General features: G+C 43.0%; 1 protein-coding gene across 9 annotated transcripts in view; it reads right to left on the bottom strand.

Annotated features, from left to right (window-relative positions):
* The window catches only part of CACNA1B (calcium voltage-gated channel subunit alpha1 B), a 490,529-nt gene that overhangs the window by 451,662 nt on the left and 12,154 nt on the right, over positions 1 to 26,713 (bottom strand). For all 9 annotated transcript variants that reach the window (XM_060251289.1, XM_060251281.1, XM_060251280.1 and 6 more), the window contains one exon: positions 20,265 to 20,404. In XM_060251289.1, the coding sequence (XP_060107272.1) occupies positions 20,265 to 20,404 (140 nt within the window). The remainder of the gene's footprint in view (positions 1 to 20,264; positions 20,405 to 26,713) is intronic.

Raw genomic sequence — 26,713 nt, 5'->3', positions numbered from 1 at the left:
GGAGCAAATCCACATAGGATGGCACTGCACAAATACTAAATACTATTGGCCATTAACAGAGGACAGATATGACCTTCAAGACTAGGTTTTATGCTTATACCAGAATGCTGACTGTGGAAAACAAAACCAGATACCATTTCTAGCATTAATTTTTGTGTTCAATAATGTCTCTTGTATCCATGCTTAAATAGCAGATTGCCATTTTACCACATTGCATTAACAGTGCATAAACAGAGACTGATATGACTTGCCAATAGTTTTAAGTTAATTTTTTTTAATCAATAGCTTGATAGAAATCCAGAATCTAGGTGGGAAGCCTGTTGAATCTTGCATTGTTGAATCTTGCCTCAGTTGTTACAAGTTATTACGTACAGACAGTTGTTACCTGAAAACTGATCCATGTATTTCAAAGCAGGATATAAGCAGGTTTAAAATTCATTCACTGTCTTTGCACACAAACACTTTGAATAAACCTGGCCATGTCTTAACCAAACCTTTGAGAATCTCAGACAGCATTCATGCTCATGTCCTTTCATACGACCTCCCTAATCCCAACAAAAGGCTAAGGTAGACATGTCTTTCTGTAAAGAGAGAGTGGTTGGAATTCTGGTAGGGTCAGAAAAAGGAGCAGACAGTCACTACTATGATTTTCACTGAAGCACTTGGAAGGTACAAGATCCTTGGGGATCTGAAATGGAACCATGTATTTGCTTGCCTTATAAAACAACTAAAGTCTCTAGTGCTCTCTCCTCCAAAGAAACCCAACCCAGGTAAGCTCTGCACCTGGAACTTCTTGCCTCTCAAAGAAGTGCTGAGTAGGTGATGGCATCTTCCAATCAGAGATCCAACTGTTATTGGGAGGTTGCACCCACCACTTCCTCACAAGAAAAATACCAGCAAGGAAATATCAGGTTGACCCTAATAAGATGCATGTTTCATTCTGACACTGTTGTACTAATCACACATGCTAAATCTACTTCAGCGACCATTTGCAAATGGATTTTGAAATCCAGTTGAAGGTGTGTTATTTAGTGTATGTGAAAGCGCCCACTATTTCCCCTTCTTCATTTTCCCTAGAGCGTCTTTTTTTTGCTTCCGATGCTCATTCTGCTAGTTCCTCTTTCAGATCTCCCTCCCAGTGCAAATCCCCTCACGAACAGTTTTTTTAACAGCTCGGATCTCCATTTTCTTTTTCATTTAGGTAAAGGATTGGGGGGGGGGGGGAAGGGATGCAGAAGACCAGGATGGAAAGAAAACAAAACCTGTGCTGACCCTGAGGCTTGTAGTCAAGAGAAATTAATTTTAAATAAATAACTTTCAGCTCAAACAGTGCAAACAGAGATGAATATCAAAGCAGATACAAGAAATAAAATGTTAAAAATTCAATAGTGATGGGACATGGAGTTCATGCTCTTAAACAGACTTTTTTAACTTGCAGAAGATGCAATTATAAAGGGGAGGCTGCCACACACAATGAGAGGCCCTTTTAAATCCTTTTCCATCTCCTGCCATTTCATGTTGAAAATCTGCAGCCTTCTAGTTGGCTGGTTAAGATTTATAATATATCTGGAAACTGCTGACATGGTAAGATTGGCAATATTTCTTTTTACTACCTTTGGTGGAAATGTTGCTGTTAGGGTTGCCAGCTCTGGCTTGGGAAATTCTTTGACATTTGGCTGTAGAGTTGGTGGGGGGGGGGCGGGAATGGGGAGAGAGAACCTCAGCAGGGTTTGCCATGTCCACGCTCCAAATCAGCCATTCCCTCCTCAGAAACTGATCTTTGTGGTCCAGAGACTAGCTATAATTCTGGGAGGACTCCAAAACCCCCTTGAAGGATGACAACACTATGTAATAGTATGAAGGTGTGCTTTCATCCAAAAGGATTTAAATCCAGGTACTGACACTGCAGGATCCCCCACCCCTGAAAAGCTCAAAAAGGGCCCGATGTGCCTGGCTCAATGACATCATCTGGAAGAAACATCATTGTGCTGGGCACAATGCACACTGGACGCTCTAGCAATCAGGTAAAAAACCTCTATGGTGTCATATAGTTTTTTACCCAATTCCTAGAGATCCTTCCCCTGCCTTCCCCCATAGATCCTCCCCCCACTGACAGTCAGGTAGGACCTGGGAACCCTAAACTTGAACACTCAGGTAAAAGGCACTGCTCTAGCTCTGTGGAAACACAGACAAACCCTGTCACTCTGCCTTCAAGCCAGTAATAGTAATAGATGGACAGACCCCAAGATGATGCAGCATTCTTAGTTTTGTTGTTGGGGAGGAATAAACCCCTCAAATATTAATTTCCAGGAATGCTTACAATAGTGATGAAAGGAGGAACATTCCAGCACCAAATGTAACATTCTCATTAGGTGTCCTTTTTACAATTTAGTTCACTTTAATATGATTACATTGGCTTGACAAATCCACAAAGGTTGCCAAAATCTATAAAAAGGCAAAACAACTTCAGGTATCATCAGGACACAGCCATCCAGCTGAAGATACAATCTCACAATGATTTCAGAGGAAAATGCACACCTTTCCCCAAATACAGGACAGGGTGTCAGAGCAGGAGCTGGGAGCCCCAGGTCCAAACCCCCACTCTACTTATGAAAAGAATATGGAAGAAAAAAAACTTGCTTGGTGACCTTCTGCCAGTCACACATTTTCAGCCTAGCCTTACTTGTGAGGATAAGATGGAGGCTTGCCAATCGCCAGGCCCCAGCGGGGGTTCTCTCACTTTCCCAGGCTCCTTTCCACTCCCAGTCAGCTGGCCGGCGGGGGGGGGGGAGACCCACCCCCACAGCCACCATGTACCTTTCCACCTCCAGAGGCTTCAGCCTCCACTTGGAAAGGGTTCCTCTTGGGATGGTGTGTCTGTGTCTTAAAGGCTGAATGGGGGCAGAGGGAGGAGGCAGAAAAGCATGGCTGCTCCCAGTGGCTGTGAAAGCAGCCCAGACCCTCCGTTGGTTGCACAATCTTTTCAGAGGTCATTTGCATAGGAAAGGTAAACTTGAACCTTTAGTTGCTCTGTTACTTTGAAGAAGCTGGAAGTTCAGCAACTTGTGAGTAGAGATACCAATCCCCAGGTGGGAGCAAGCCCTCCCACACTTCAGAGTCATCAGAAACGGGGGGGGGGGGGAGAGAGAAATGTCTGCTGGGCATTTCATTATTCCCTATGGAGATCAATTCCCATAGGGTATAATTGAGAATTGATCTGGGGGTATCTGGGGCTCTGGAGGGGCTGTTTTTTGAGGTAGAGGCACCAAATTTTCAGCATACCATCCGATACCACTTCTCAAAATACCCGCCAAGTTTCAAAAGGATTGGACCAGGAGGTCCAATTCTATGAGCCCCAAAAGAAGGTGCCCCTATTCTTCATTATTTCTAATGTAGGGAAGGCATTTAAAAGGTGTGCGGTTCCTTTAAATGTGATGGCCAGAACTCCCTTTGGAGTTCAATTGTGCTGGTCGCAACTTTACTTATGGCTCCACCCCCAGTGTCTCCTGGCTCCACCCCCCAGTGTCTCCTGGCTCCACCCCCAAAGTCCCCAGATATTTCTTGAATTGGACCTGGCAACCCTACGGAAAAGAGGGAAATTATATATGCTTTGGGGAAGATGAGATATAACCAAAATAAAATGTAAAAAATAAATATATTGGAAAACATATGAAGTCAAGATTTCCTGCATGCCAAGCACCTGTTCTACCATGATGCATTCCACTCAATCCTACCAATATTTGTGCTCCTATTTGGCTACGTTTGGTCTGGTACTGACACTGTATTCCCCTTTAATACACAAAGGCATTCACTTTGCTTCCTGTAATGCTCAATGCTTCCCTCTATTTTTGCAGCAATCAGCACTTTTAAAAAATCACTAATATCTGCCAAAATCCCAACTTCTTAACAAGTCTCTGTCTCAAATTGTAACATGTCAGGGCATTGCCTATTTTGCCCAAATGTGATCCACTTGTTTTAGCCATTAGGAGATGCAAGCAGCTATGCAGGGCACTGACACCCACTCACCCCAAACACACACACTGCAAACTTTGTTCTCTCCTGTTCCTGAGATTTCACCAATAATTGCCTACAGACTTCCCAAGTCTATTGTTGCAGTCATATTGACTAGAAAATTGTTTATGTGACCCAAAAGGAAAAAGGGAGGGAGGAAACAATAGAACAGGAGACGATAGAACAGAAAATGTATTTTTCTGTGGCCATTATCAGATTCTGTAGACTTTCTATGGGATTGTACAAGAAATGCAATTCTGGTGAAAGGGTTACCAATCCTAGCCCTGGAGATCTCCTGGAGTTACATTACTAGTGATTTCGAGACTACAGAAATTAGCTCCCCTGCAGAAAACGGGTGCTTTGGAGGGTAGACTGTATAATGACTTGCTCCTCTCCCCAGGCACCACACCCAAATCTCCAGGAATTTCAAAACCCAGACTTGGCAATCCTACCTGACTGTATCCTGAATTATAACATACTAACAAGAACCAATCTTTTTTTTTTTTACTATGTCAATGTATTAATAAGAGAGTATGAAATTTTGCCAGCAGCATAAAGTTTACAGCCTGCTTCTCTCTAGCACACTGTAGCTTCTGCAAAGCTGACAGAAGAAAGAAAATATAAAGGGCTGGTTGATGACTAAGGCAAGAACAGAGAGCAGGAGCATGCTGCAGTACCAAGGGGCCAATTTTATAAAGTCGCTTGTCTGACCAGAGCCTCACTTCTAGCACAATTCCAACTGAGCCCCATTAATGGAATTGACTTTTAATAGCATCTTCAAAGTGGTGATGTTAATGTTCAAAGGGTGGGGGGGGGGGGGTAGATGAACTGAAATGAAGCCTCGCCCTGACTTCCTCCTTCGAATAACAAGGGGCCCCTGAGAAGCACAAGTTTATGCAAGGCTGTCATGTAACAATTACAGACGGAAGCATCTCACTTTGGCTCTTATTAGTACTCCACTCATATTGCAAATGAGGAGCTGTGGCACAGAGAGTCTTATCAAAGTCCACGTAGTAAGTTCATGACACAGGGTGAGATTTGTATTGGATACTTGTTGATAGGTCTCTAAGCTATAGGATGGGGTGTCAAATGTCTGGCCCACAGACCCAAACCATCCCACCCATGGTTTAATCAGGCCTGTGGCTCTTTTCTCCTCCTCTTTCCCCCTGTCCTGTCCTCACCCTTTGACATTCCCAGGCTGCTGAAGTTCCCAGCTCCCTCTGCCTTGTCTTTGCCCGCTACAGCAGGAAACTCTTCTGGGCCTGCAAAGCTGCAAAGAAAATGCAGAATGGATTTTCCATTAAGATCTCTGCGCCCAGACAGCCTCTGGAAGTAGCAGCAGTGTTCTGGGAATGGAATTCCACTTTGGGGGCCCTTCATTCCAATCCCAGAACACTTCTTCTACTCCCAAGGACTGTCATTTCACTCTGGAGGCTGCCATTCCAGACCCAGAGTAGCCTGAGCCCAGATACCTTAATGAAAAATCCATTCCACATTTTTCTTCCAACTGTGTTGCAATGTATTTCAATTGAGTGAAGCTAAATAGTTTTACTTCTACTGTTTGTATACCAAGCTAATGCTGTTGCTTGCTGGTTACCTCCTTGCAAATAGGGTTGATGCTTTGCACCAGCTTGTCTCTGCTGAATGGACCTGAGAACCGCTGGCTACTGAGTGCTCTAACTTGGGAACCCACAGCCAAAGGGGATATTACATTGGAGATCCATTGGCAATCTGAGTAGACTGGGGGGAGGAGAAACTTGCAGTGCTCACCCATCTAACATTTCTCAAACATCTGATGTTTATTCTATGTGGCTCTTACATGAAGCAAGTTTGGCCACCCCTGATTTAGAACTTGCTTGAAGGCTTTGCATGAACTTGGGCCACAGTTACCAACTCCAGTTTAGAAAATTCCTGGACATTTGGGGGCTGTGCATAGAGAGAGCAAGGTTTGGGGGAAAGAGGGAGCTTGATGATGTCATAGTCTGCTCTCAGAAGCTGCTGTTTCCTCCAGAGGAACTGACTTGTGTGGCCTGATGATCAGTTGTAATTTCAGGAGAACTCCTGGAGCCAACTGAAGGCTGGCAATTTGGGATTGAGTCCCAAAGGAGGTGGCGCAGAATGTGCTACTTTGCCTTTTGGCATGAGTGGGTCAGAGAGTGCTCACAGTTCTTCAGCACAACAGCCCAACCACACTGAGTGACGCACCCATTCCATTCTGCAGCGCCCACTAAAAGCATCTGTGCATCTCAGAAATCTATGGAGTGGAAGTTATTGTACTGTAGTGATTTGTCAGACTGCAAATGAAGACACCTGGCTTGAAATCCCCCCACCTCCTACCAAAAAACTCCTTTGGTGACCTCAGCCTAAGGTATTGCATGGAGGATAAAGGGGAAGGGGGCCAGAGACAATCCAAGGTTTTTTTGTGGGGGAGAAGTAAATATATTTTCCACTAGAACAACTTCTGAGTCCAGTGGCACCTTTGCGGTTAATTCTGTGTATAAGCTTTTGTGTGCATGCAAACTTCACCTTGTTTGGAGCCAGTTTGATGTAGTGGTTAAGTGTGTGGACTCTTATCTGGATGAACCGGGTTTGATTCCCCACTCCTCCACTTGCACCTGCTGGAATGGCCTTGGGTCAGCCATGGCTCTGGCAGAGGTTGTCCTTGAAAGGGCAGCTGCTGTGAGAGCCCTCTCAGCCCCACCCACCTCACAGGGCATCTGTTGTGGGGAACGAAGATAAAGAAGATTGTGAGCCGCTCTGAGACCCTGAAATTCGGAGTGGAGGGCGGGATATAAATCCAATATCTTCTTCTTCTATCTGATGAAGTGTGCATGCACACAAAAGTTTATACCCAAAATTAAACTTTGTTGCTCTCAAAGGTACCATGGGAGTCCAACTTTCTTCTTGTGCTTCAAACGCAGCTATCCACCTGAATCTATTTAATACCACCTCCCCTTCTTAACTATTTATTTAGTCAGTTTAAGAAGGACCAAAAAATAAATAAATAGCGATGACTATACTCTAGCTGCAATTGACTGAAGTCATTCAGATTTGCTTTCAGAGCCAGCTCTGGACTCTGGATGTTCTTGGCATGTTGCTGTCCCTTCCCAGGCAAGGCCATGATGACATAGAGAAGGCAGGTGAGCAAACAGCAGCTGCTTCCTCTAGTTACCACGTTTTCTTGCTCAGCTGCCCAGACTAATGAGCTACAGTCGAGTCTCATTCATCTACCCTTTCCTCCTGGGTGGCAGCTGCTGCTGATCCTAGTAGCCAACTGCTGCTTGCTCACGCAGGTGAGTGAACAGCTACATGCCGGCCAAGGAAAGGAAGAAGTGTAAGCAGGCTCAATATTTCATGGAGGGGCAATCTTCCCACGGGAGCCCACTGCCACTACCAAAAGAGGGGGGTAGGCAGCAATCTAGGGCTACCAGATCCTGCATAGCCTCCAGATGGGAATAGAAAGGTCGGGATGCCAGATCCAGATTGGGAAAATCCTGGAGAGTTGGGGATAGAGCCTGGGGATGACAGGGACCTTGCTGGGGTACAATGTCACTGATCCCACCTTCCAGAGCATCCATTTTCTGCAGGGGAACTGATCCCTGTGGTCTGGAGATAAGATGTAATTCTGAGGGATCTCCAGGTCCCACTTGGAGGCTGGCATCCCTACTGCAATCACTGCTGCTGCATAGCAGGGCTCCTGCAGGGCTGCTCTGGAAATTAACACTGGCCCTGCTTGCTTCACAATGGAATGGCTTGCTCATTAGCTTGAACGAAGAAGAAGAAGAAGAAGAAGAAGAAGAAGAAGAAGAAGAAGAAGAAGAAGAAGAAGAAGAAGAAGAAGAAGAAGAAGAAGAAGAAGAAGAAGAAGAAGAAGAAGAAGAAGAAGAAGAAGAAGAAGAAGAAGAAGAAGAAGAAGAAGAAGAAGAAGAAGAAGAAGAAGAAGAAGAAGAAGAAGAAGAAGAAGAAGAAGAAGAAGAAGAAGAAGAAGAAGAAGAAGAAGAAGAAGAAGAAGAAGAAAGAAGAAGAAGAAAGAAGAGAAGAAGAAGAAGAAGAAGAAGAAGAAGAAGAAGAAGAAGAAGAAGAAGAAGAAGAAGAAGAAGAAGAAGAAGAAGAAGAAGAAGAAGAAGAAGAAGAAGAAGAAGAAGAAGAAGAAGAAGAAGAAGAGATGATGATGATGATGATGATGATGATGATGATGATGATGATGATGATGATATTGGGTTTATATCCCGCCCTCCACTCCAAAGAGTCTCAGAGCGGCTCACAATCTCCTTTACCTTCCTCCCCCACAACAGACACCCTGTGAGGTGGGTGGGGCTGGAGAGGGCTCTCACAGCAGCTGCCCTTTCAAGGACAACCTCTGCCAGAGCTATGGCTGACCCAAGGCCGTGCTAGCAGGTGCAAGTGGAGGAGTGGAGAATCAAACCCGGTTCTCCCAGATAAGAGTCTGCACACTTAACCACTACACCAAACTGGCTCTCCAGTTAAAGCACCAGTGATAGTGTTTGAAGCTACAGTTAAAGCACCAGTGATAGTGTTTGAGAGAATTTGAGAGAGAGAATTTAAACATCAGTTAACTCACCTCAGTTCTCCTACCAATCTGTGGTTCCATCAGTTTTAATACCTGCTAACTATTGTTTGTCGCAGATGAGATCAGAAGAGGAACTATTTCATTTGAGGAAGGAGCCAACATTTATGGAGACTGATCAGTGTTTACAGAGGCAATGGGGCTGGGAAATCTCATCTTACTAGATAGGCATGGTTTCACAACTCAGAGTGAAAATGTTCAAGTGCCTTTCTATGGGCTACCAAGATCTGGCAGGCCAAGGTTGACAGAACCCAGAATCCAGGTCAGGTTGTCTGAGACCTTTCTACATATGTGGGAAGAGAATTTTAAAAAGAAGCTGTTCTTTGTTCATGTGTGCAGGCTTTTCTCAGACAAAACACACACACCACTGCTGATAGCGGCCTGTCAGGTGTTGGAGTAGAAGCATTATAGCATTAACTTTTAGAAGTTCTTCCCCATGTCCTCCCCCCTTTTTTCTTACAGTTCATTGAATTACTCAAGGCAGCTGGTTTATCTCTTCTCACAAATGCTGCTTTTCCTAAATCTTCTTACTCTCCACATATTCATTTGAAATGGTATATTCAGCCCTATACAAAAAGAAGTTCATGAGACAGCTCACCTCTTACCACCATCTCTTCTCTCTGGCTCCAGATAAGGATGCCTGGGATTCTAACACTGCTAATAAATAGAGAAGAAACCACTCGCAAAAGCTAGCATGAGGGATAAAAGAGAGTGAACCAAACCCTTTGGAGATTCTGCACGGGATTCATGAGCACATTTTTATGCAAAGCTCTTAAATACAGTATAAGGCAGTTTGTTGCAACAGACAGATGTCTTGATGGATTCAAATTCCTGCTCAGTTCTTGAACTCCCTTGAGATGGATGCTTCCACTTGCAGCCAAAAGTTGAAAACTGCTCTGAAAATTGCTGCTAAACATTATTGATAAACTAGTGGAATGATGGCAATGCATACAGAAACCTAAAAATGGGATGTGGATTCAAAACTGCAAGTCCCCACTTTTCTTCTCTCAGGGAGGTGCTATTGGGGAAAGCCACATGTCCCAAACACAAAAGTTTCCCCAGACAGCACCCTCACCACTGTTCCTGACTGCAGGCTGAAGCCCCTTATTGACTTACACCCAGGGTGGAATTCTATCCGGAGCTCCTCTGCATATTAAGCCACACACCCCTAATGTAGCCAATCCTCCAAAGCTTACAAGGCTCTTTTTTGTAAGCTCTAAGAGGACTGGCTACATCAGGGGTGCATGGCCTAATATGCAAAGGAGCTCCTGCTAGAATTCCATCCCTGCTTGCACCACTGTTCTCATACTGATTGAGCACTGACTCAGGACTTGAGGAGAACCCACAATTCACATGCAATTGTGTTATGTCTGATACAGGGTGGAGACTCAGACCTAACCTATGTGCACCTGTAAGGTGTGAAGAACAGCAGCAAATAGGGCAAATAAGACAGGCCCTGAGCAAACTGCAAGGCTCTGAGTTGGCTAAGAGACAGAACAGTTTAGAGCTGTTATTTGAGACAAACATGCAGAGTATGCTCAAGTATGCCGCCCTATATTGAGGAGTTATTCAACAATTTAAGAATAAAGTGAAGGCTCATCTATAGTTCTGGGAAGACCTCCACTTCTGCAGGCTAATTGGCCTGATCTAGTAGGTCATCAGCTTTTCCATCCAGCCACTTCTTAAAAAGACCACTAGAACATGCAAGCCCAATGCCTTGATTAATGAGCATCAGGCATTTCCAGCATAGCTAAAGACCATACTGCTAGGAGGAAGCAGACCTTCCCGCCTCATTTTTTTTCTAGGCAGCTAAACTGCAGAGTTTACAGGCAACGCTCTGCAATAATGTCACAGGTGAAATGCCAATATCTTTTTCCTGCTTTCATTTAATGAAAGGGCGAGGGTGGAAAAGAGAGACATAGAAGCTGTTAACAGGCACGGAACACAAAAACCAGCAGGGGATGGGAAAAGGAAAAATGCTTCTGTCAGGTTTCCTCCCTCCCACTGGAGAGGTAGCTTCTCTTCTTGGCCTTTGCTGCATAATGACTATTTATTTATCTGCTCCCAGACCAGGTAGCTACAACATCTTTGTTTCTGCTAGAACAAAAACATCAGCAGCCTGGCTGTTGCTTCCTCTTTGCCTTTTTAAACTTGTTGCAAAAGCAACCGAAAGGTAGCGAGCAGAGAAACAGCATTGAAAGGAATACCTGCAAAAATCACCTGGCCTCCCCAATCACAACTGGCTAAGGGGGAATTCAGTTCTCCATCCCCACAGCAACTGCTGAGTATTAAACTCTAACTGTTTAGATTGCCTGTACCTCTGTAAGCATGGCTGCCACCACTATACTGACTATAATAATCCCACCACTAAAGGTGCTTCAGCACTTGAAACTAGGCAACTCCTGTTTCTTTCCTAACTAGCACAAATAAGTGTCCTCATGACCCTCTTTGAAGCAGGCTCTCTGGTCTTAGACATACTGCATAATGGAAATATAACATGTATGATGATGGTGAGAATGCATACTAGATTTATATTGCACCCTGTACTAATGATATTGGCATGAAACATAAAATGCAAGAGGTCAGAAGCATTTTTCCCCATGTCTCACAAACACAACAGTCTCAAAGCCATACCTAGATTCAGATGGGGTAGCTGTGTTGGTCTGAAGCAGCAGAACAAAGTTTGAGTCCAGTGCCAAACAGCCCTGTACCCACCTACTTTACCCTGATAACACCTCTCTGAGGAAGTTAAGGCTGAGGTAGTGTGACCCAGTGAACCTTTTGGCAGGCAGGGATTTGAACCTGGGTCTGCTAGTCTTAATTTGACACTAACCACTTCACCACACTGATTCTAGCAGAACTAGAGATGCCCTGCCCTATGCACAATTCAGCCTTGTTCTACTGCCAAATTCGCCAACTCTCAGCAGCATATTTGCAAAAGAGGCTCCAGGTATGTTTAAAAAGTACGCAATACCTCAACCTTGCAGATTTAAGGCCTGGTTGGTGTCTGGGTAAGAAAACTCCTGGTAATAATATACAAATTGTCAATAGTTCTATGGTTGGAAGGAAGGTACAGTAGCAACCGTATGCCCAATTGCCAATTTTCCAAATATGGTCCCACTAGACAGATCAAAATGTCCATGGGGAAGGGTAGGGATGGGAATGTAGAACCAGGATAGAGTTTTCTGCAAAACCCAAAACCCCAAGTTTGCAAAAATAACTCAAAATATGAAAATAATTGTGTCAGGGGGGGTCTAAAACGCATATAGCTAGCATTTAAAAACTGCAAAACGATAACAGACATCTTGTGAGACTTCCTCTCAAGGTTTTGGTCATCACTGACCAAATGATGTGAGTTCACTGCTGTTCACAGATCTTACCATTTCCTTAATATGAGTGGCCCAATTAGCATTGTAGTGGAAATGAATACCAAGGTATCTGAAGCTCTTCTCGTATAGTCCATTTGGAGGGCTTCCAACTCTGAACGCAATCATTTTTGACTTATCAAAATTTAGGGAAAGCTTGTTCTTATCGCAATAAACTAAAAAGCACATTAGCATCTTTTTCATCCCAACTTTTGAAAGTGAAAAGAGAACAGCATCATCAGCATATATAGCAATAGCAGGATGTGTCTCTTCCCTAATTTGAGGTAATGTCTGTTAACACAGCTCATAAAGCGTGCCAAATCATTTTAAAAAGGTTGAACAATATACGGGCCAAAATACAGCCTTGCTTGACACCCACTGTAATTGCAATCTTAGAAGTTAGCTCTCCATCTTTCGAGCATCTAACCTGGCAAGTGGTTTCAGAGTAAAGGTTTTTTATCAGGAGAAGCAAATGTTTATCAATCCCTATATTGCTTAGTTTCTTCCACAGAATGTCCCTGGGCACTGAATCAAAAGCTCCCTTAAGGTCTAAGAAAGCTGTGTATAATGTAGGTCCTTTCCCTTTCCTATATTTATTTACTAGATGGCTAAGGACTGCACAATGGTCCAGGGTTGACTTACCCTGACAAAAGCCAATTTGCTCCGGCCCCAGGATTTCCTGGTCTAGCATCCAACTGATTGGCATACAGCTTCCCCATGATGGATAAGAGACTGATCGGTCTATAATTATTTGGGAGCTGAGGGTCTCCTTTCTTAAAGGTGGGTACTAAAATAGCATTCTTCTGGTATTACGCCAGACCTACCTATGACTGTAAAAAGGGCTGCTAGGAATGGGGCCCATCACTGTGGAAAAGCCTTGATAGCCTCAGGGGGAATAGCATTTGGGCCCATAAGTGCTGCAATTAGGGATTCAGTCTCCTCAATCTGCACTGGAGTCTAAATTGGACAATCATCTTCAGGAATTTAACCAAATGATGCATTGCTGTGGGTCTTTAGTAGTAACTGAAAAAGACATCGCTGATCACATGGTCAGTGGAGTCTTTGGTAGTAGCTGGAAGCTGTGTGTTGTGTGTACTTTTACACTTAATCATGGCAAATCACTTGGCCAGCATGTCACATGTGCTTTCAGCTCCATACAACCACTGATAATTTGACATTGTGTGTGGGATCTTCAGTGGCCATGCAACAGATTTTCAGTCTCAAGCATCAATGGTCACCTGGTGTCTAGCCCATATGGGGCAAAGCTAAGGGCCAGTGGTGGAAGGAAGAATAAGATTTTGTTGGTCCCTTGCTTGTGTATAACATACATGGAAAATCTAATAGATGCTCTCCTATCACCATGCCAGATTCAAATCAACCAAGAGAAATGAATGTTCAATTGAACAGCAGTTAATTAAAACGCATCTGCTGTTCTTTTCCTCAAAGTGGCAAGTTGGTATCAAAGTATCCTTGGAACTAAACCAAAGCTGGAGGGATTTTAAAATACACCATTCAGAGGAAAGATGATCTGCTGGAGGAAAGAAGTCTATTTGTTTCTCTAGTTGTAATTAACAGCAAACCATGAGGCTTCCATAAGGAAGTAAATGAAAAAGCAGCTCCAACCATTTTGCTCCTAGAACTTCAGCAAACTCTTTGTAGCATGGTAGAACAAGCCATTTTAGGTCACTATCTATTAAGCTCTAGTCTAGCTCAATAAGATATTAAGTCGCTGGACAATATCAAAACCCTTGATTTATTTTCTAATTAACAAGGCAGACTGAATGTTGATTATTATGTTTCAACAACCTACATAAATGTAGGGTTTTACCTTGAAGGAGAGAAATAGAGTGGGAAAGTTTCCAAGTGAGTTTAAAATAATAGCAGGTGCTACTTAGAAAAGCCAATCTATTAGCTGCCACAAGATTGTAAAATTGTCAGCAGGAATAGCTCAACCATCCTATTCCATGCTTTGTGGTGGTTTCTGGAAAACTTGAAAGTAAGCCAGCCAGTTCCCATGTTTATAATTTAGAATTTCATAGTATATAAAACATCTACAGACAGGAAGCAAAAGATAAATCTGTTGATCATTACCTGCCAGACAAGCTCTCATGATTCCCTGTCCAAATCAAAATGCATTTAAGAATCTTCTCTGTAAGGCAAAGCATAGTTTCATATTTAACCAGTCTTTCCACTGTTTTTGTTTTTTATTTTAATGGACCAAACAAAGGCATGTGTGTTCATGCGTGAATGCTCAGAACACAGGGACTATTCATGTAAGGAACTGGTTCTTCTCCCCCAGATTATGACATTTGCTATATAAAAATATAGATGTCTGAAAGCTAATTTGATAACTGATGTCAATAAATGACATGGAATATAATAACTTGGCAACCGAAATCCTTAGGTTTAAATCCTATTAACATAAATATGATTTATTGTAAGATTTAGAGGGTTGGAAAGGAGCAATCTCGGTCTGGGGGGACCCAGAGAGAGAGAGAGATTTACTTGTCAAACAAAAGCAACACCTTCATATGAAGTATCATAATTTTTATTGCACATACCACCCCTTCCCCTTTCAGGGACAACACTACTAGATGGGTTTCCCTGAACAGAAACATGCTGTTTGTGTAATATTTGCTTTATTTACTAATTTATAGATCTGGCACCAACTAGGCTTGCCAGCCCCCAGAGCTAGGTGGGGGGTCCCCTTATTTTGCAGGGTCCTCCCCACCAGCAGCCAGCTGGCCAGTGAGACGAAGCCCCACCCCAAGAGCCCTAATGTGGCTTTAAATCTCAGCAAGACATTTTAGAAGCAGCTTGCAAACTGTTTAGGAGTGTGTGTGTGCCTTTAAATCTCAGCAGGATGAAAGCGGGGGTGGGGGGAGGGGGTGAGCAGGCACAAGCCATGTGGCTCTTCCAAGTGTGTGAAGTATGTGAGAGAGGAAAACAGCACAGACCATGTGTGTTTTGCATTGTTCAGGGGACCTCAACCACTGGGCCGCAGACCGGAACCAGTCCATGGCCTGCTAGCAACCAGGCTGTGGAGCAAGGCAGAGGCACCACACCACCCCCACCCACCTGGGATCCAGGCAGATGAAAGAGGCAGCATGGCCTCACTCAGAGCGAGGCAGCGCAGCCCTGCAGCCCCTTCCACTGGCCTGGGACCAGGCAGACAAAAGAGGCAGCATGGCCTCACTCCGAAGCTACCTCAGAGTGAGGCCACACCACCTCTTTTGTCCACCCAGGTCCTGGGCCAACGGAAGGGGCAGTGTGGCTGTGACCTTAGCCTACCCCTCATTTATAGACCCCTAGTGATCAGCTCATCAGCAGAGGTCTTTAAATGGAAGAGGGAGGCAGACTGGCCTTCTGCCACTTGGCCACCTAGCAGGGAAGCAGCCCCAGTCTCCCCCACCCCTATTTAAAGACCACCAAGGGGGGCAGGGATGGAGTGTGGGTGGGGGCGCAGCCTGGGGCAGCAGAAACCCCAGTACCTCCCCACAACCTGTCCGTGGAAAAATTTTCTTCCATGAAACTGGTCCCTGGTGCCAAAAAGGTTGGGGGCCACTGATATAGCGTGTTTAGTCATGTGAATAGTAAAATAAATAGAAAAGAGTTAATTGGAACCTGATTGTGGGATGGAGGAAAACACCCCCAGACTGCTCTCTTACTTTCATTATGTGTTATTCTGAAGTTTGTTGAAGTAAAGCAGACTGTTATATTCAGCAACTCCCATGAGTAAAGTGATTTATACCATTGCCCCAGTGAGATCACAAAAGTGTGGGCCTGCAAACTGTGTTTTAGAAAATATTCATTATTTATTTCAGCTGCTTTGTGATTGTGTATGTTCCTAAATAAAGCCATGCTTGGAAATGCTACCAAATCCTGACAAGGAACTTGTGGGAGTATGACAAATTACACTTTCATTTAGTGGAAGTACAGCTGCTGGGGAACCCTTTGAAGACAAAAAAGAGGATGAGGAAATTTAGGGGAACTGTACTGCTATGTTTTATTTATTTATTTATTTAGGGAATGGGGAAGTCTCCAGGCTCCACTCCCGAAGTCCCCAGGTATTTCCTAAGTTGGACCTAGCAACCCTAGTACCAGTGGAAATAAAGAGGCATTCCTATAAGGGCAACATACACACTACCCCATATCAGAGAAGCAGAGAGAAAGCAGTACTGTACCCCAATATGTTTTGCTTTCCAGACATGTCAAAGCTATCTGTCTTCTATCTCTGTTCCAAAATGGCTGTCTGTTAACACACACAACATAGTTTCCTAACCTGGAAGCAGTCACCTTATCTAAGCACTCATTCAAGAACCATCAGAAGTCCATCTCCTAATAATTAGTGCCCACTGAGGAAACATTCACAGCCATTAAAGAACATAAACATTCTTCTGGCAACTATTCTCGTTAGGTGTTACTTAGATCCATTAATAATGATTGCACAGGAAAAAATAGAGAGCAGCAGGACCAAAACAAAAATAGATCAGATAATGTCAAACCTTCCAGTACCATTTTTTTTTTTAAGGAAGGCATGATTTTATCAACCTGCAGTGCCACATGACATGCCAGAGGCTTCTGCACCGCTGTAGTGTAGCCTGGCAGAAGGATATTCTAGAATCTACCAATCTTAATAAATCTTGATGGCAGTCATTGGTTCTACCACAGCAGAACCAAGTTTACCTACGGGCCAGGAGAAAAATGTCCTGTCCCTTTAACAGAAGTCTAATTAGTAGCAATAGGCAGTTGGGAGTTTTTCATGGCATGGAGCTAATAACACCACCTGACAACTGCTTGCAGAGCAAACTGGTATTTAAACAGACAGCTGGATGGACTAATTTAAAAGCTGGCCACCACAGGTAGAGTCTCTATAATTTGCCATTAACTTTGGCTGTGGCATGCTTTTTATAGGTTAAGCAACACCCTGACAATGCCATATTAATGTACTGGAACTGAGATTAAATGCAGTGTAACCTATACTGTATGTAACTCAAAGTTAAGAACAACAAGATGACATATATGCATTAAATGCCAAATCAGCAACAAACTTCTTGCTGCAGGTCATTTCATTCTGCCATTTTTATCTCTCACAGCTGGATATATTGAAAAAAATGGCCCAATGCCACCTTGCAAAGGCAATCAAAATTGGATACACACTTCCAGCAGACAAAAAACCCCTCTCTTTACAAAATAATCAGGTTTGTTGCGGCTAAATATTTTCTGCCTAGTCAAAGACATCATGCTGATCTCTTTCCAATCCAATCCCCTTGTTAATAGCTCTCTGCAAAAAGGAGATCTTGAAGAAAAATTGCTTGGACATCTGAGAATCAAGGATGCCCAAATAGCTACTGTGTTTTCCCAAGAAAGTAAGCCACAAATTTTGTGTCTATGGAACAGTTAATATGTGCACATTCAAATTCCCTTATGTAGCCCCCTCCTTTATATGAAATTAAAGTGTATAAGGACCCAAAAATTCCTACCAGTGCTACATATTCAAAGGGAGACCCTCAATATATTTAAGTATTTCCACCCCAAATTCCTTTGCAGTTTTCCTTTGCAAAGACACTTACAACATTCCCCCCTTCCATTTTATCATCTCAGCAATTTTGTGAGACAGATTGGGCTAAGAGAGAGTGACTGGCCCAATGACATGCAGTGAGTTTCCATGGTAGAGTGGGGATTTGAACTCAGGGCTCCTAGATCCTGGTAGCTACTATATTATACTGGTACTACATAAACCTAGAAAGCCACTTTATACTATCAAGCCATCCTCAACTGACAGGCAAGTGCTCTATGAACTGGCCACCCTTCCTCAATAGGAGGGACAAACCAACCCTGGCTATTTCACTATTTCAGAGGTGTCTTTTCAGGCCTTACTATGCTTCTAACTGGGGGTTGTCAGGACTCAATCTAGGAATTAATGCATGAAAAAGCATATGATATAAACTATGCTGTTGTGACACAGCTGTGCAAGGGTCAAAACCAGTGAATTATGGACCTCGGCATCATCTTCCCACATGCCCAGTGCCGACGCACTAAGACTGAGGCTAAATGAGGTGGAATGTGGTACAAATTCTTACCTTTCAGGGGTCTCTGTGTAGGTAACCAAAAAAAAGACTCCACTTACAGAAAAAGACTCACACTTGTCACATTACCTCTACAAAACTTAATTAAAAGCTTGAATCATCTTTTCAAATTCAGTTTTTCTTCAGCCCTTTAAAGGACTGAATCCAGAACTGCCCATTCATCACAGAGAAGTTTGTCAAGTTGCACTTACTACAACTTCAAGGCAGTCTGGATTCCAAGGACTTGTTAACTCATCACTTGTCTGCTAGTATGCTAACTTACACATTTCAACAACCCATCATAGTTTCAGCATCACAAGCAAACTTTTTTTTTTATCATTCTTGTGTCAGCTCAGAGATATATTTTAATGGACACCATGCACACATTTGTTTGTGAACCGGTCTTACACTTTCTGGTCTTTCTGCCATGCTTGGGGGTGGGGGGGATCACTGTGTTCTTTTGTTCTTGATCTTGCAACAGCAGCACTGAAAGGTATATATGCAACCTCTTCCCCGCGGAGAGACTCTGCAATGAAATGTCACTCTCTGAGTTTATAGAAAGTCCCTGCTGCTTGCCTCGCAGGAAGTCCATGTACAAGACAATTTCAATACATCCAAGCTAGAATCATCAGTGGAAGCCAAAAGCCCTGACATTAACAGTCTTGTACTTCAAAAGAATGCTTGTGTTTGATGACAGCAACAAGGCTTCTTATTACAGCTGTCTAGTCAAATGGCTATTGTGCAATTATATTCAAAGATCAAACAGCACTTCCAGTACATGCAAAAAACAGTGTAGCAATAAAGAGTCCATATTTTACCTACAGTATAATAATACATCTTCATTTATGACCCCACAACCAAGACAGTATTAGTAAACATCAATGCACAGCTTCTGACTAACATCAGAAAGCATCTATATAAGACACGAAAACTCGACAACATTTTTTTAGGAATGGGAGAAAATAACCCTGAAGATGCTATTTCTACCCCTTTTTAAAGCGCTGTATCCAAAATAAGGTGTGAAGGTCATAGCATTCAGAAGTCAACCATCACTGACTAGAATATGCCACTCTCATCCCACCATGGGATACTGCGGGATATTATAATAAATAAATGTTTCTCCAATAGAGCGAGTTACTCACTAAACTTCCACAATCATTCCAACATTTTATTTTATATAACACCGAAGTAGGACAGCATTTACTGTGTGTTATTCTGAAAAATCAAGCACACATAACAAGCCTGTACTGTCAGTCATAAAAACAGATTAAACTATTAACTTTACCTATCGATATGCTTCTGAAAGGCTGGGAAAAAATCCATATTTCAACCAACGTAACCTGCTAGTTAAGAGTTTAGAGTCATCTGTGTCCAGAAATTTTGAGTATGAGCATGAATGTAAGTTGGTCAGCTTCCATAAATTCAGAGGTGACCCTAATAAGAAGTACCTGCCTCAAGTGACAGATTTGGGGCATCATGGAAATGAGGCAGAAAAGATTATCTGATCACTGGGCAACAGACGACCACGAAGCTCTCCAGTATAAGTTCTCCTGAAATGTTAGACAGTGAATGGGATGCACCATTTAGATATTTATCCTCAAGTATTGAAAAAAAACTGGCTACCCTTGCTCTTGTTTTTTTTTTTTTTATAAGGAGGTGTTCAAAAACAATTGAACACACTGGGTATTAAAGAACAAATGAAAACAAAGCATAATTTTCCATCCCACCAAACCAAACATTATTCCTAACACTGTTGCTCATGGTCTTGTGCAGCATTCTTTTCCATTGTTCAGCTGCTTTCAAGTTCTCCTTTACCTAATCCACTGGCCACTTCCACTTCCCCCCTTCTCTTTACTACGGTTACATTGCCCCCTTAAAAAACAAACCCTGATTTTTTTTTTCAAATAGCCCAGCCCAATTGTTTTCTAAAATACTCCCAGTCTTCAAAATCATCCCATAGATTTTAAAAGACGTCTTTGCAAAGCCTTTACAAAGCTCCACTGACAGTTCATAAAAGTGTACTCAAACTTCTGAAAAACAAAGCATGCTATATTCACTATCACAACAGCTCTTATTTAAAAGTAAGTAGAGGTCTTTAAATATGGATTTGCTATAAACCTTAACAACATCTTGCTCCCCTCCTTCACCTCTCCGACAATAAGCATCAAAGGAACGGATCTCACCAAATGAGTAAGAGCAACAGTGGGGAAAAAAGGAAAGGAAATCACTTACCCAGTGAGGACTACTACAAAATCCATCACATTCCAGCCATTTCGAAGATAAGAGCCTTTGTGAAAAACAAACCCCAGTGCGATGATTTTTATGCCAGCTTCAAAGCAAAATATTCCAATAAAATACGGCTCGGTATCATCCTAAAAGAAGCAGAGAGAGGGTGGAATTAAAGATATCAGACAGAGAACTATACTTCCATATGGGCTAGTATTCAGTGCACATACTTGGAGGACACCTGATACAGTGGGCTGGCAAAAAAGCTTAAAGGATAAATCAGAAAACATATTGTTTGAATCTTAAATCCACCACAAACTCACTAGACAGACAAGCCATGCTCTCTAGCCAAACCCTGTAGGGCTTTTTTTGTAGAAAAAGCCCAGCAGGAAATTATTTGCATATTAAGCCACACACCCCTGACATCACCATTGTTCCACACAGGGCATTTTCTACAGTAGGAACTCATTTGCATGTTAAGTCACACCCCGACACCAAGCCAGTCGGAACTGCGTTCCTGTGCGTTCCTGCTCAAAAAAAGCCCTACAAAATGGGAATAACAATAGTGGTCTGCTTTACAGGATTATTTTAACACTAGGAATAAGGCCCGTTGTGAAGAAAAATACAGCGGACTCTGCCCCCCTCACCCTTGCTGTCTTCCCAACCAATCCAAGTGAAGGTGTTCACTTCCCCAACACACACACCTCCAGGGGAGCTGATCTCTGCCATCTGAAGACTTGTTGTAATTCTGAGTGATCTCCAGCCCTCACCTGAAGACTGGCAACAGTGGTTCCCCAGGAGGAAATGGCTGATTTGGAGGGTGGAGTCTATGGCACTGTACCTGTCTGAGGTCCCACCCCTCCTCAAACCCACTCTCTCCAGACTCCATCCTTCAAATATCCAGGAATTTCCCAATCTGAAGTTGGCAACTGCTAGGTCACATTGAGTGTCATACGGGGGCTGATGCTGAACAGGACCAAGCAGCCAGTCTAGTTAAGTCATGCCAGTCAGATGGCATCAAGACACCCAGAGGGTGCTGCTAGGCCTAGAGTAGCCAACCTCCAGGTGGAGCCTGAAGATCTCCTGGAATCACAACTGAACTCCAGACAACAGATCTCTCTCCCCATCCTAGAGAAAAGAACTGCTTTGGAGGGTGGACTGTATCCCATTCTATTCACCTGAGATCTCCCCCTTTACTGACAAAAGTTGGTTGTCTAGCAAAAGCCTCTGGCTAGGGCAAGGCTGAGGGGAGAAGAGAGACAGGAAAGAAGCGGCAGCCATGCCTCTGAGGAAACACTCCCAGCAGGCCTTGCCGCCTAGTCACTGTTTCTATGGCCTTCAGAGGGTGCGTGTGCTGGGAGGCCATCTGTGTGGGCCATTGATGAGGCAGCAGAGGACTGTTGCTGGCAACACTTCTTGTGAGGCTGGTTGGCAGAGAGGACACAGAGAAAAGTTGTAGATATGGCTGTCTCTAAGACTGCTTTGGTGGTTTGTTCAACATTCCCAGGCCTGCAGTAGGTGGAGGCAGGGCAGTCAGCCAATGGGAGGCCAGAAATGCTGACTGAGCCATGATGGGCTAATGATTTGTAGTGTACACCTCTAAGCCAATGGGAGTGCTCCATTTGGCCACCAGCATAGGGGAATTATTATCTATGATATACAAATTCCAAAATAGAAAAAAAAATGGTAAGGGGTTGTGCTGGGGATCAAAACACAACAGTCATATAATATCTTTTTATTACCATCAAGAACAAAAATCTCAAAATTTTGAGAGCAAGCTTTCAAATGCCACAGATTTCTTCATCAAGTTGAATGTTAAGTACAAAAAGAGTTACTAAGCATAAAACAGGAATAAATAATCACCCAGCTGCATTAGCAGATGATATTTATGGTGACTTCTCTTGATTTTTATCCCACTCTTCCTCCAAGAAGCTTAGGCTAATATATGTAATGTATTATTTCCGTTTTATCCACACAACAACCCTGTGAAATAGGTTAGGTTAATGACTGCCACCAAGGCCACTCAGGAAGCCTCTTGAAGTTCTCAGCAAGAACTTGAATCTGGGTCTCCTTAGCTCTAGTCCAACACCCTAACTACTACACTCGCCACTCCAGTCTGTGGGTACAGCATCAAGCTATAACATAAGTATATGAACTATTACTTTGCAAGATTTTTTAATCACAGAGTTTTTGTTACAAAGAAAAGCAGCTTTTCATAAATTTATAAGAGGATCATACATTTAGTTTTAAGAGCTATGTTTGTATTCAGTTCAGTTTTAATTTTAAACCAGCTGATTTTTAAAAGATTATAGCTGAAACTTTAACAAAAAAAACAGGAATCCAATTTGATTTAAAAAAAAAACTGCAGTCCTCTGCTTTATCAGACTTCAATAATATAGCACACAGGCCGACCCTGACCTGGATAGCCCAGGCAAGCCCGATCTCATCAGCTCTCAGAAGCTAACCAGGGCTGGCCCTGGTAAGTACTTGGATGGGAGACATCCTTATGAATACCATGGCTGGGACACAGAGGCAGGCAAGCAAGCCACCTCTCTGAAATGTCAAAGCCCCTGTAGAAGTCACCATAAGTCAACCAAGACTTCCAGGCATGCGCGCGCACACACACACACAAATACTCACAAAAAATATTTTAGTTTGGCTAAATATTTTAGTTTGTTCCAATTTGTCATTGGCCAGCTTGCACCTATAAACATGGATGTGTGCACTGATAAACACATATACACCCCTCAAATTAACAGTGTACTTCTATGAGGAATGTAACATCAGAGCCACAAGCCTGCACAATATCTAACCTTCTCTTCAGTGAAAAGAAAAATGTTATGCTTCTCCCTTGTCCTTGAAATGGAGCTGCAATTTTACACACATTTGTAGCCTTAATGTTACACCAAGGATCAGCAGACTGCTTATATGAGCAGGTTTTTATTACTGAAATCAGCCACCAGTATATTGTTGCTCAAAATTCAGAAACTGCTGCAAGCTTGAAATCTTTCTGCTGCCACAGGTTGGATTCAATTTTGATACACTACAGTTGTCACTTTCTGAGCATTTGTAGCGGCTTGCCAAAAGCTGAAACCTGCACAATGTGCCTACACTCCAACTGTCTCTATTTACCAGTGACTATTTCCTAGTCTCTTTTTTTTGCCTTTTAGGGGATGCCTTGTTTTGTTTTTTTTTACTGAGAGTTGGTAGAGTTGTGATTCTTTAGAGTTCAGCTTCTTCCACACAGTCTCGAGAAGTGAAATATCTGAGTGGGGTGGATGGGTGGGTGGATATATCTTGTCAAGAGCATCAAGCACACAGCCTGCTATTTTGCATACTGCAGCATTCAAAGTCTATTTTGAACTTTATGACACTGCTAGGACAATTAGGTTTTTCTAGTGTATCTTGAACCAAAAGAACAACACCCTCTTGGCTATTAAGTCAGCACAGGACAACTTATTGATGCCAGAAAATAGTAGAAGAACTTCACAGTAGTAGATGCACAGTAGAACCTTCAGCAATAGGGAATTATATGTGAATGTGCATCCTTCTTATGAATGCAAGATTTGTGTCCCTATATTTACTTGTCAAAAAATGGAGGTTGGTGGCAGACAACTGGCTCTTTAATGCATTTTTTCATGTTGGGCACATATTGTTTTCAGAATCACCACATGAAAGTAATGCTATGGGAGTTACCAAAAATATACCTCTGCACCCTGTTGGCTCAACATCAGGTGTACAGATTATATTAGTAAGAGATTACTCCAAGGTCTATTTTTCACTGGGGAAGTAAACTTACATATGAGCTTCATCACTTCAGAAGACAAATGGGAACTCCATGAGTGAATTTTCTATAACAAATGATTTTTTGAATACAGAAGATATATCAGTGGAAAAGCTAGGCTAGAACCCTGCACACCAGCATTGCTAGATTTTGATATGGGAAGATTTTTTTTTGGGGGGGGGGGGGTAGAGTGGTATTCAGACACATATTTGCAGTACCATTGGGCATTACTCAATTATGGCCTAAACTGTATCTGAAAGCTGCAGCACAATATTATTTATATCCATCCTAACTTAGAAAACAGTACAAAATAAAATTAATCTAAGTACATTATGGTTTTAAACTTTAAAAAAATCTTGACCACACTCTAAAAATAACAGAATCCTGAAGTCAGATAATCTCTCTAGGGAAGATAAATCCATGAGGATAGTGCTATAACCACTAAAGGCATCCTTCTAGCAACTTGTGAATGATACCACTTATATTCTACATTTTATAAAGAAAAGGGAGGAGACAGATTCTTATTCATCTCCCACCCAAAGCATAATCCTTCTAAAAGCAGGCTGTTATCTACAGGAGTGGACCTTTAACATACCAAGAAAGCTCCCACAGGGTTGCTACCCTGGTGGGCCACTGGCAACTAGGAGGGGGCTCAGCTGAGTGCTACAGCAATACTGACAACAGATGTCTTATTGAAAGCTCCTTGTAACTAGAGATTCCAATCTGGCCTCACCAGAGAAGTGTGCAACATGAGCAGGATTTCCAAGGTGCAGGAGTTACATGCCATGTCTCCAAAGTGCAGGCTTCAGGTGATTTGCTGCAGCATCCCCCCTCCCTCCCGATGAAGCTATGACGCCTGTCATACTTAGCTCAAAGGCAGGGAAGTCAGAGGAGGGGGGCTGCTGCAGCAGCCAGCTGGGAGCCTTCAGTAAGACATCTGTTGTCATCACTGCAGCAGCCCAGGCCTGAGCTGACTGCCCCTCACAGCACTTGACTTAATTAGTTCAACTGGTGTTAACATCCCATCCTGCCCCGGCAATCAGTCCCAACTCACAAATACCTGAATTATACTTGCAGTTTTCAAAAACTAATTTTGACTTTGGCTGGCTGCTGCTAGTACATAATATGTTGGGAGAGTTGAGGGAGAAGCAACACAAATGCCTCTTGTCATGTTTCCCGATGTGCATGTTTCATTTGCAGAAAGAGCCTATGCATTTCATCCCTAATCATTCTTATTCCTCCACCCTCCCAATGCGCAGACTAGCTTCCAAAGCAGCTCTTGGAGAAGTCCAGGTAAAAAAGGTCTGATTTATCTGTGTGGACTGCATACAAGCAGGCCCCTTGAGAGGCCTTTTGCCTTTGCAGAACACTTAAGTGGTACTTAGGGTTGCCAGGTCTATGTTGGAAAATACTTGGAGACTTTGGGGGGTGGAGCCAGGAGAAGGCAGGGTTTGAGGAGGGGAGGGGCCTCAGCATGGTAAAATGCCACAGAGCTCACCCCTCAAAGCAGCCATTTTCTCCAGGGGAACTGATCTCTGCCAGCTGGAGGTGAGTCGTAAAAGTGGGAGGTCTCCAGGCCCCACCTGGAGGCTGGCAACCCTGCCTCTCTTTCTTCCATCAAATCTTCTCATAATCTACTTTCCCTCACAAGTTCTTTACTCTGTTACATAGCCTTCTTCCCAAATGGTAAAGTGCACAAAAACACCAATTTTTGCTCATATTCATACCTTGTTTCCTTATTTTCTCCCATCCTACTGTCTTATCATCAGAGTACAAACTGCTGGAAGAAGTAACCTCTCTCTCATGGTTATGTTAAATAACAACTCATGAGTTATAAATCCTGCCTGTTGCCAACCTCTGCTTAAATCAGAAAAGGGGATTTTACTTGTAGTGATGCTTGCTATTTTCATTGCTGTAGTTATTTCCTGATTTCTGTTGCGATTTTTTAAATTGAGAGTACTCTACCTTTTCTTTCAAGAAGATAGGATGCAAGTATCTTAAGGAATACAAACAAATTAACTGCAATCTAATATAAGCCCTTTTCAATCAGGCAGCAAAATGGGATTCTGGAAGCTTGTTAGTTTTCTCAGCTTGTTCTATAGAAGTGGTCTTTGTGAAAACAGAAAGCTGCCTGATATCACACCAGAGCACTGGTCTATCTAGTTCAGCACCGTCTTCTCTGTCTGGCAGGAGATTCCCAGAGTCTTGGACAGAGAACACCTGCTAATGGAAAGCAATGAATCCTGAACCAGGAACAGTCAGCATGGAAAGATGTGCTCTACCTCAGAGCCACAGCCCCTCCTTCCAGAAGGTCATCCTTTTAGGCTTAGGTATGCTGCAAAAAAAAAAAACCCCTTCCTTTTTAACAGAGGTTAATATGAGCAGCTCATGCACTGCTGCTTTGAGTGCCTGTGGTTAGACTAAAGAACAAGATCCATTAGCTGAGTGAAAAAGCTGTCATGTTAAATAAGGGAGAGACCAGCTATGCCCTGCCGCCATGTCAGAATCATCTGCAAAACCCAGGCAAATAGAGTCTTCGAACGACAAGCAGCACATCCCTGTAAACGAGAAGGCTGTTGCGGGATTTTTTTAAAAAAAACATTAAGGCCCATGTGCTCTATTTCCTCATCAGAGAAGGGCAGATTGATGGATGATGCACAGACACGGGTGA

The sequence above is a fragment of the Heteronotia binoei genome, chromosome 12, assembly GCF_032191835.1.
Source record: "Heteronotia binoei isolate CCM8104 ecotype False Entrance Well chromosome 12, APGP_CSIRO_Hbin_v1, whole genome shotgun sequence".
Lineage (NCBI taxonomy): Eukaryota > Metazoa > Chordata > Lepidosauria > Squamata > Gekkonidae > Heteronotia > Heteronotia binoei.
The sequence above is the reverse complement of the archived record's forward strand: the minus strand, read 5'-3'. Positions and strand labels throughout refer to the sequence as shown.